An 11,264-nucleotide genomic window follows, 5' to 3' on the forward strand; every position below is an offset into this window, starting at 1 on the left:
TACTTCTATCTCGTCTTCTATCTCTACTTCTATCTCATCTTCTATCTCTACTTCTTGATCTACTTCTTGATCGAGACCTAGATCGCAACCTTCTTCTTTCCCTTCGCAATCTATATTCATATCGATGTCGATCATGCACAGCATGTTGCCGTCGATACATTCGTCTAAACAGATCTAAAATCCAATAAAAATATTAATGAATTGAATGAATTGCCTAAATAAAATTCATTTAAAATAATAATTAATAATAATTACCGGTTTGTAACTAGAATTCATTGTTCATATCAGCAAAACACGCTCTATCGAAACTATTTGGGCTTATAATAGGAATGTCGTCATCATTATTATTTATTATCCTACTGAGGTTTTCATAACCTCGTTTGAGGGCATTCTATTTTGTTTGGTATTGCCTGGGTGTCGCTGCAAATCCCGTTACAATGAACATCCTATTTGCTATTATTGTCCATGCATTTACATGATGATGGTTTGCAATTCTTTCGAATTGCTGATGTAAGTTTCTTCATTCTGCGATTAATTGCCTAGCTGCGTTAATCGTCCATTGGAATACTGGTGGTGGCGGTGGGACAAAAGGTACTAATGCTGCCATTTTTTATTTTTATGATTTTTTCGTAACTTGAAAATTAAATACAATTTGAAAATTAAAATACAATTTGGTTTTGAATTGCGAAAAAAAAATTCAAATTTCATAATATTTATAATAATTTTAAAATTCGTTATAATGTTTAAAACATAAACTGATGAACATAATAACATTCTACATAATTAAAGTATTTGTAACAAAATAAACACAGTTTTGATTCTAATGTAATAAATTTAATTAACGCAGTTCTAAATTTTTTTTTGTAACGCAGTTCTTAAAATTTATTGATCTAATGTAATAAATTTAATTAACGAAGTCCTTAAAACTTACACAGGTCGAAATATAATATACCGGTCATCAATCGGTCATATAACTGATTGGTACCTGATTGGTAGCTGATCTGTTACTGATTCATTCATTCAGATACCAACCGGTCATCAATCAGGCATTTATTTCAATCGGCTACACATCAGTTGTATGACCGATTGGTGCCGATTGGTGACTGATTGGTGCCAGTTTAACAATCGGTAAACAATCAGCCATCTGTCATCTATATTGGAAGTTGACCGATTGGTTGCCGATTGGATATTGTTGACCATCAGTCATCAATCGGCTATCAGCAGGTCGAATTATTGTCAATCGGGTACCAATCAGGCATATGTCCGATTAATACAGATTACAGCTATTTGCGAAATAACGGACCACTTACAGCTATTTGCGAAAATAATGGACCACCTAATTCATTTTCGACTGCGTATGAAATTTTCATATGCAGTCATACGCATGGTAATATCTGCCCGGACCGTCAAACTCATTTTTTGAGTTTTTCATATGTAATCATCCGCAGTTATATCACAATAATTCTAGCAGTTAACTATGCGTATATGACTGCGTATGGCTGCGTATGAAATATTCATACGCAATCAAAAATTGAATTAGCTGGTCCGTTATTTTGCAAATAGTTGTAATAGATGATTTGTATGTAGCCGATTGATGCTCATTCAATAAATGTGCTTTATGATTTTATCTGATCTAAGACTTTCAGAAGAATAAAAATTCGATACTACTGGCCGACTTATTTTAACTGTTACTAGTAAACCGAACAATGATGGAAATCATAATAAAAATGTATGTACCCACATTCTTATATATTGCATAAGCTAGTAAATGATTTATTCTAAATAATAAACAATTTTGTCACCAATTGTATTAAAAGATTTAATAATTCTCCTAATTACCCACTGAAAATTTATCATTTGACTATACATGATGAAATAATGTGTACAAAATGAACAAGGGAATATACAAGGAATGATATTTAATAAAGAAAAAATAGGCAGAAAGTCGAAGATTTTTATAAAAAAGAATATCGTTGGATGATTAAAGAAATAATTGAAAAAAGAAATATTACAATAATATTATTTGAAGGAAGTATTTTTAGAAAAAAAAAATTAACTGTATGTACTAATTAATATACATAAAATTCGCAAAAGCAGGGGAGGGGGGATCGGTTATTAGTGAAAAATAGGTAAATAGAATACAAAATATAGGAAATCACCACCATCACAACACCACCACCATCACTACCATCAATCGTCCATTTCAAGATAATCATCGTCAGAAAGTTGGTCAGAAGGTTGGCCAGAAGGTTGGTTGGAAGATTGGCCGGAAGGTTGTTGGTTGGAGGATTGATCGGGCGAAGGTTGTTGCTAGTAGGTATTGGCTCGGAAGATTGGTTAGAAGGTTGGTTGGAAGATTGGTTGGAAGGTTGGTCAGTACTTGTTAATAAAACAGTCTCTTCCATTTCTTCCTCCCCTTCTCCAACGTCAGCATTATATCCATCATTAAAGGACTTTTCACTTTCCGCAAATTTCATCAAGTCATACTGGCTATCGACGCCTGGTCCAGCTGCTGGGTGACTGCGATCTTTAACTTTCCTTTATATCCGGAACGAGTCCAATGCGGCGCCAACAAAGGCGCCGCCGGTTCATTATTACAAAAACAATTGCCCGTAACTCGCTCACGTAATTTTCTATTATTTGGTTGTTCAGTTCTTAATCGGTCAATATATTCACGCAAAAATAATCGTAACTTAAAAAAATTAAAATAGTTGGTAAAATTAAAAATAGTTAGAAATAGTTAGAAATAGTTAGAAATAGTTAGTAAATAAATTAAAAATAGGTAGAAATAGTTAGTAAAATTAAAAATAGTCAGAAATGGTAAAATTAAAAATAATAAAAGCAGGAAGAAATACTCACTGTGTCAGATCTCCACTTAAGATCTTTGACAATAATATTGCTTCTCCCGTTTTCGCAATCAGTCTCGGATTCCTCAGGTGAATGGTAAGCGTTATTGTCAATTATTAATTGTAAGTCTTCGTCCTTAAATTTCTTGACTAATGAATTTTTCACCATCTGTAAATGTTTTATTAGTCTTCCCTTTTTAATCTTTTCTGTATTAGATAAGAAGTTAGTATTAAGCAAATATATACACTGTACAAAACTTTATTTACTCACGTCGTGGCGTCTGGAATTGGAATGTTTTCTTTTTTCTTGCAGTTTTTTTCTTGACGATGACCGATTCTTTTTAAGGTGCTCTTCACGTCGATGACGATGAAGGGAGTGAATTATATCATATAAAATTTCGTTAGAAATAGGAAATATATTATTATTAATATTTTCCATTATACTAGGTATAATATCGTTAATAACGCGATTTCGCTGATTAGTGAATGTTTGACCCAAATCAATCCTTCTCCCTTCTGGTAACGCATCATACTTCCAAATAACTTCCTTCTATATAAAATCAACAATATCAGTTAATAAATATATATAAAATTAATTTGAGATATCCTTATTTACCCTTAAGGCTTCTCTTAGATCTTTTGGCATATCACTCTTCGTCAAATAGAAGGGAGTATTTGAACTATTTGAGCTATAGGAGCTGTCCGAATCACTTGAATCGTCTGAACTTGATTGGACTGGGGCTTTTCCCTTTGCTTTATCGCTGATGGCTTTTCTGGAATTTTTGTCGCCATCGTTAGTATTTTTTTTTTTGACGGCCTTTTTAGTACCCCTGTATTTTTCATTAGTAGCGCTGGTTACAGCGCTTACATCTTCTTTTTCATTAGTGGCGCTGGTTACGCGCCAGCGCTTTCATCTTCTTTTTCATTAGTGGCGCTGGTTACAGCGCTTTCTTCACCTTTTTCACTAATACCGCTAGTTACAGCGGTGTCGCTTTTTTCCATTTTAATTGTTATATCCTCATCTGACGATATAAGAATTGGTTCTTGTTGAGAACCAGCCTGTGAAGAACCCGTGAAAAAACAGCCTGTGAAGAAACAGCCCGTGAAGAACCTGGCACCCCGTAGGGTTCATTATTTTGCTGTTCTTGTTGTCCTTGTATAATATTCGCAATTTTTTCAAAAAAATATTTGGCTTGTTGGGTAAAAGCTATTAATTTAGATAATCATTAGTTTTTAGTAATATCCTGATATCTGCTGTTTGCCGATCAACTTACCCAATAGCTCGTCTACTTTCTCTAAATCTTTCTTATTGGACATATTTAATTCAAATTTTTTAAATTTTTTTAAAAAACATAAAAATATCCACAGTATAGAAAGAAATCAGTATTTTTTTTCAGATCGATTATTTTCATTATTTTTAACAATTTTAACAATTTTCAATTGTTCTAACAATTAACAATTAAATGATTAATAAATTTAATAAATTAAAATCTGACAATTAATCATTAGACTAATGATGTAATGATGTAATATTATACGCGAAATTTGCAGAAATTAAGCAACACCGGTATATGTTATATGTTATTAATAATAAGATATATCATTGACTTACAACTTTTCTATAATTTATTATTTGACTGTAACGATGTAATGATGTAATATGATACGCGAAATTTGCAGAAATTAAGCAACACCGGTATATGTTATATGTTATTTAATAAGATATATCATTGACTTACAAACTTTTCTATTATTTATTATTTGACTTTATTATTTGACAAATATTATATCGAAATAAGACTTACTCGCATATTTCACGTATTTTAATTTTACCGTCTTCATCCTCCTCACCCTCCTCACTTCTGATATTATTTATTTTGACAGAGGATGCTAACATCAGAGCACTGCTGAACGAATTCACTTCTTGATTATTTAATAAAGTTCCCATTTCTGAATTATTAAGTAGGGATAGTTGAGTTTCTAATATATCGATCTTTTGTTGTAGAAAATCATTTGCTTCTTTCTGCATACTCATGATTTCCGTTAACGCACGATTACAGTTTTCTAATTCTACAACCTTTTTCCGAGATTCTATATCCCCTGATCGTTGTACGATTCGACATTATTTGTAAAGAGTCATTTACTCGCGTTAAATTCTCATTCTTTCGTATCAGGTTTTGCCTAATGTATTTAAGGCTACTATGTTTATGCTTTCGGCCCATTATAACCCCTAGGATTAAAATAAAAATCAATTAATAACCTTTGACTATTTACAAAAAAATGAGATAAAAAAAATGCAGATATAAAAACCGAATATTGTGATATTCGTACGAAAGACCAATAACTATAAGAAAAAACCGGTATGAATATATAAGATAATTGTTAAGAATGTTTATTATTATATTAAAGCGGAATCGGTTTATATAAAAGAAAATCGATAACCGTAAAAAAGAAACTGACTTGAATGTAATCTTTATTTTCACCGACCTATTAAAATTGAAGGATATGCATTAAATTTTCAAGTAAATTTGTTCCATTTGATCATTATCGGTATACCTATAATAAATTTTTGAAATTACAATCCACTTTCAAAAAAACTTTCAAACATAAGAGATGACCGGCAGAAAGCTGATGAACTTATTTATCATGAGTTTTTTTATAATCGGCACGATTTTTATTACTGCTTACAGACTAATTACTCATGCATGATTACCTTATAAGAAAATCAATCAAATAAATTATATTGGAACTTTTTTATTGTAACTTTAATGCTGCAGTGGCGTATTGGTTAGGGAATGTAATACCTGGATTATATTTCTGAGTTCAGTACCTGCTGTATGCATTACTTTCCAGAATATTTGACCATGACCGTGAGTTCTCTGGACCGGTTGGCTTGGATGCCGTGAGTCCTTTGGACCGGCCCGAGTCTTGATATTCTGATCTTTTTTGTATATTAACAACAGTCGAAGGGTTATTTAACTATCGTTTTAGTTACTTGAATTGAAATAGTCGTGTAACTAATTAATTACTCAAAATAAAAATATAATACATCGTACACTTCCATTAAATGTTAAAGTAAATCTGCATATTTAAAATTTATATTTTCACCAAACAATAGAATTCTATTATACCAGTAAAAATTCTGCAAATGAAACTGCCTATTTATTGGGATTACGGCGATTATATGTGATAGGATTCTTTTTGCTAATTACAAATTCACCAGATACAAAGCGACTATATAGGTAATGAATTGGAATTAAACAATCTCGCTCTATCTCATAAAATTCATTTCGCCAAAGTTCAATATTTGAGCTTTTTTCATCACCATCAATACTTGTATAAAATCGGGTTTTCTGGTTTGGCGCCAGTTTATACCATTTAACAAATACTAATCGATGCGTTTTAAGTTCACCCGAAATTCTCACAGTATGTTCAAAATAATACTGTACCTGACCTGGAAATAAGTCGGTCGTTTCATTGTTTTGGATAAATTTTGCCAAAACATTCGCGTTTTTCAGGTATCGGGGTGCCATTGCCGATCCAAACACTTCTGCCGGGATCCTAACCCGCCCAAATTGATCAACCATATTTGGCACAACTATTGCATCTCTTGAACTGGTTGATGTTGACTCAGCAATTGTTACAAATTGCAAGTCGTAAGCAATATTATAATATTCGGTTAGGATTTGATAAATATCATCAGGCAAGGCAACCCGATTTTTACATGGCGTAAGCATTTCTCCAGGAAATGGTTCGCTACCGACAATCGTTTCATCAACTTCTTGGAAGAATACCTTTCTAAATTGATACAGCTCAGTGTAATTAAAATTATCGTAAGCTGCCAAACTTCCGGAAGTTGATCGTGGTTGAATTAATTTTAAAAGCTTCAACAAGCTTAACATTATTTGATTGAACGGATACAAGGTTATCAAGTCTCCAATTCCGCATTATAATTCGTAAAAGTTCGGGTTCAATTTGACGATTACTATTGGGAAAAGAGCCTATTGATATATTATTTAATAAATTATTAGCAAGCTTAAACGATTAAACAGTTTACAAAATACCTACCGAGGATACCGTTCATTCTTTCAAAGGAAAAACACCAGAAAGAATATAATAGACCATAATCCCGGCAACAATCGGCAATATGAAGACACAAATGGAGGTTTGGGGTTATTCTTTCCAGACCATAATTTTCTTCAATTAACGTTGCAACTTTGAGCAAACGTTCGTGAGCTTCGTTCAATATGTCACAGTCAATAATTCGATAAACTAGCAGAGAACAAGCTCTAACGAAATTCCCCAAAATTTGTCGATCTGGTTCAGCGAGCAAATCCCACATCAACGGGATAGCATAAATTAGAACAAACGTTTTCCATTGGTCGGCCGTAAATCCAGAAAATCCTTCTCCAGTTGCGATTTTATTTGGAATACGCCCCAAATCCGCGGGTATTTGTATGTATTTTGCTCGCTTTTCCATTTTTTCTAGATCTTGTTTCGTGATCTTGTTGCCATCGATCCATAATTTTTTAATTATCCAATGGGCTATTCCGAGAAACAAACAGTGCATTGGATTTACGACAAGGTACCTTATCGGATTAAAATACGGCAATCGAAGCAGTTCAGACCATCTAACATGGGTTGAACTCACATGACGTTTTCTTTCCTCCTCAGATTTACACAGTCTCCAAAGCTCAGCATTCCGTCGACGTTCATCCAAATCTCTTTCTACAAACCAGTCAACCATATCATCAAAGCCGCCAAAATTTGACTTATTTCCATTTCCATTTGAATTTGCAGTTTTATAACACCTATGGCAGCTCACTGATGCTGATATGTGACCGCAGAGCTTCCTTCGCCGCAGGAATGTCATTCGAACAGCATATTAATGCCAATCGGATATTTTTTTCAGCGGCGGGAATCTCAATCCCATCCCAGAACTCTAATAACTCATCAACAATCGGAGCGAGATAATGGTTAATTTTGTGTAACTTAACCTCGCTTGGTCCCGGTAGTAGACCGAGCGTCAACATATTTTCTTTTTTAAATCTAATTTCACGCGGTAGGTTACAAATAACCCCATAAATAAAGCCCCACAGCTGTATACAGATGACTCGAAAGGCTGAAACCAATCGAGATTAATCATAATTCCCAAGTGGGAATCTGCAGTCTCCAGTGTAAAAAATGGGACGTCTGAAGTGTCTGGAAAAGTTTTCCAGATTTTACCGTCATAAATATCTGCTAACATACCATTATTTACATCCCGATTGGTCCATTTTCGTAGTTGTTGCTTGAATTCTGGTCTCTGGTACAAATTGTTTATCTGTATTTTCAAATTCGGCAATGGAAATAACAATTTGGGGCGTCTTTTATTTCCATTACCATGCGGTACTTGCACAGTTAATTCCATTCCGCAAAATTTTTCCTTCAGTTTCATTGGAAATTCTATATGCGTACATTTAAATCCTTCATCCGCAACAACATCAGCTATATTATATAATGTATTACAGCTCGGACATACTTGCGTAAGTCATAGATTGGTTGTCGATTCGTAATAACTTAGTCGCAGTGTATAAAGAAGACGGGAAATCTTTGAATCTCGTCTGATTAGCATCCATTAATACTTGATGAAAAAACTTTATTAAAGAATCTAGTGCAACATCCGGCAAGCAAAATCTTGCTTGATATTTGAATATCCATGTTAATATCCAAGAATCCGCAATATTAACATTTGTGTCGGGATATGCAAATTCTGAATCATTTTCGGGCGCAGCAAATTGTTCAACAGGATCGTCGTCCAAATCCATATTGTCTTCTGGAGAAATGTCACCTTCATATTCATACTCATTAATCAGTTCATTGCTTTCCTTATTGGTTTCGGTTCCCGAAACTGGTCTTGTCTACGCCTTTTTGAGGGACAAAACCGGCAAAATCTGATTCATAATTATTATTAAATGATGTTGACTCTTCTTGTCCGGTCATTTCTTTGATCTTGATGATCCTTCTACGATCGGACTATGATAGACGGTATGTGCTTTAATCTGATTGTTTCGGGTAAAAAAGGGACAACCGGAAACGCTAGACGCTAAATGACGCTCTAAATCTAGATGTCTTTTTCTGGTTCTTTCATCAACATATTTGCCATTGCATTCCTTGCAATCACATGATACTTTATATCTAAGTTTTGTAGACATGATTATGTTTTAGTAAGATCGAAGCTTTCAATGAAAAATTTGAGAATTTCTACGTATGTATCTTATAGCCTATTTATGAATGTCAAAATCGACGAATAAAGAGCTTTTAATATGTACAATTTCATATATTAGTCCGGTCTGAATAGACTATTATTGCTTAATGGCATGTGAAGATAGGAAATTGTACGGGGTATTAATGAAAAATTAATATTAATCGGGTTTTACTATAGCGAAACCAGAAAATTATCACGTGGTCCGTCCGTTTTGGTAATTCGCTCAAATGATTTAGTTGCAAAAATATCGGACTTGACCCTTCTGGTGACATCATCTTGACCCTTATTAAAATATATTATGCGGGTCAGCACCGCGTGGTGGGTTAAGAACGATACATTCGCGAATTAATTATATTGCAGAGCGAAACGTTGTTCTTTTTTACCATATTATAAGTCTTTTTTTTTTTTGGTCTAAAATTTTCAGTTCTTTCAGTCCTTTATAGTAAGTAAAGTTATAAAATCTTGTCGTTGGATTTCTGCAACGACCGAAGTCAAAAGCCCGAAGGCTTCCGAGCCCTCTACCAGCAAGGCTTCCTAATAGATAAAGAACCGGACCTTTTTTATCTCGTAGGTAACCTCGATGGCTAACCGATACATAACTTTCTTTTTTTTCTTTTTTTTTTCAACATAACTTTCAATAGAGTTTACAAAATGGGAAACAAAAAGCTTCGTAAGGAAGAGTAAGTAACCCTTCGTGTCAGTTAACTTATCAAAAATTGAGATATATTTATAAATTTATACAAAAAGCAGCCCGGAATCAGAAATCTTATACGAATCTAGTTCGGAATCAGAATCAAAATCGGAATCGGAACTAGGTACATTTAGTATGTCGTATAATTCTGCTTATTGTGTTCTAAACATTCTGATTCACTGCTTAATGGTCAATATACAATTGATAGAATTAAACCCGGAAGGCACTCAAATTCTTGATTCTGATTCTAGGCCAAGAGATGACAAGAAAAGAAAAAGGTCAAAAGAACGACGATACCAACATGTATCTGAAATGCCCAAAGATTTGAGAGAAGCATTAAGGGTAAACAAAACTTTCGCTGTATTTTTTATTTTTTATAAATTTACTGATAATAATATATTTTTAGAGAGATCTATTCTGGAATCAGGCAAGAATGCTCCAGGAAACTCAATTAGATATCGAAAAAACGTTCGAGCTTCAAAAGGATCTTGTAGTTAAAACGATTGTGCCAAATTTAATGAAAACATTGGATCTTGACACCTACCCCATAGGGGAAGGTGTCATATACGAGATGATCCATCAGCGGCACCGCCACAAAAGGGACAATCTTTGGGTCAAAAATAAATCAGAAAATGATATAAAGAAAGAAACGGGACGGAAACACCAAAATTCACGACGATCGGAGGTAAATATAAATGTTATATTTTACTAATCATCCTAATCATCATTATTTATTTACGAGTTTTTTATAAAATAGAAAAGAAAAAAAGATCAAAGACGATCAACAATTTAAAAAAAATTAATGATCCGTTGATTGAAAAGTTCAGTAACGAAGAATTGCGGCCAATAATCACAGAAAACGGCTATCATAGCCCGGAAATTTCAGAAAGCGAGGACGAGCGAAACATAATCGTCGTGCGTAACCTGCGATGGCACTCCAGTACTGTAAGTAAATTTATTGAAATGGGTTACATATAACTGGCATATGCTAATTCATTTTAAAACAAAGCTGCGCAGATTTTTGTACTATGTTAACAGTAATACAACAAAAGGCGACAAAAAGCGTGAACGGGTGTACAAGCCTAGTGAGTACGTTGAAGAAACGGCGCCGAATAGCGCGCCTAGTTGGACGAAATCAGGCTACGATGGGCCATTAAAAAATCCAGTTGCCAAGGCGATTAGTAAATTACAAAATAAATGAAATATGTCAGTAAATTTAATAAATATAAATAAATATATCAGTAAATTTAATAAATATATCAGTAAATTTAATAAATATATCAGTAAATTTAATAAATATATCAGTAAATTTAATAAATATATCAGTAAATATAATGCTTGAGTCAAACAGATTGAAAAGAAATTAAAGACTGAGACAACCTTTTTGGTTCAATTTTCACAATACCTAATTTTTTTATTTTATTTCATCAACTGACAATCATACCGATATACCGATATATCAAGCTAATTTAGCTGCGGA

At 33.4% G+C, this 11,264-nt stretch overlaps 3 protein-coding genes across 3 annotated transcripts; 1 reads left to right on the plus strand and 2 right to left on the minus strand.

Moving 5' to 3' along the window:
- Positions 1 to 2,476: 2,476 nt before the first annotated feature.
- OCT59_022374 (uncharacterized protein) lies at positions 2,477 to 4,163 on the minus strand (the record flags this gene model as incomplete). The annotated part of the gene is made up of 7 exons (XM_066144769.1): positions 2,477 to 2,692; positions 2,860 to 3,053; positions 3,114 to 3,396; positions 3,463 to 3,676; positions 3,745 to 3,868; positions 3,958 to 4,053; positions 4,121 to 4,163. 7 exons carry the CDS (start codon positions 4,161 to 4,163, stop codon positions 2,477 to 2,479), a joined length of 1,170 nt encoding a protein of 389 aa, XP_066006198.1.
- A 484-nt stretch (positions 4,164 to 4,647) lies between these two features.
- On the minus strand, positions 4,648 to 4,881 carry OCT59_022375 (uncharacterized protein; the record flags this gene model as incomplete). Its single annotated transcript, XM_066144770.1, has 1 exon — positions 4,648 to 4,881. The coding sequence occupies one exon, from the start codon at positions 4,879 to 4,881 to the stop codon at positions 4,648 to 4,650; it is 234 nt and encodes a 77-aa protein (XP_066006199.1).
- A 4,863-nt stretch (positions 4,882 to 9,744) lies between these two features.
- OCT59_022376 (uncharacterized protein) lies at positions 9,745 to 10,985 on the plus strand (the record flags this gene model as incomplete). The annotated part of the gene is made up of 5 exons (XM_066144771.1): positions 9,745 to 9,773; positions 9,841 to 10,126; positions 10,191 to 10,469; positions 10,607 to 10,729; positions 10,794 to 10,985. The coding sequence occupies 5 exons, from the start codon at positions 9,745 to 9,747 to the stop codon at positions 10,983 to 10,985; spliced, it is 909 nt and encodes a 302-aa protein (XP_066006200.1).
- Positions 10,986 to 11,264: the final 279 nt, after the last annotated feature.

The sequence above is a fragment of the Rhizophagus irregularis genome, chromosome 31, assembly GCF_026210795.1.
Source record: "Rhizophagus irregularis chromosome 31, complete sequence".
NCBI classification, from domain to species: domain Eukaryota; kingdom Fungi; phylum Glomeromycota; class Glomeromycetes; order Glomerales; family Glomeraceae; genus Rhizophagus; species Rhizophagus irregularis.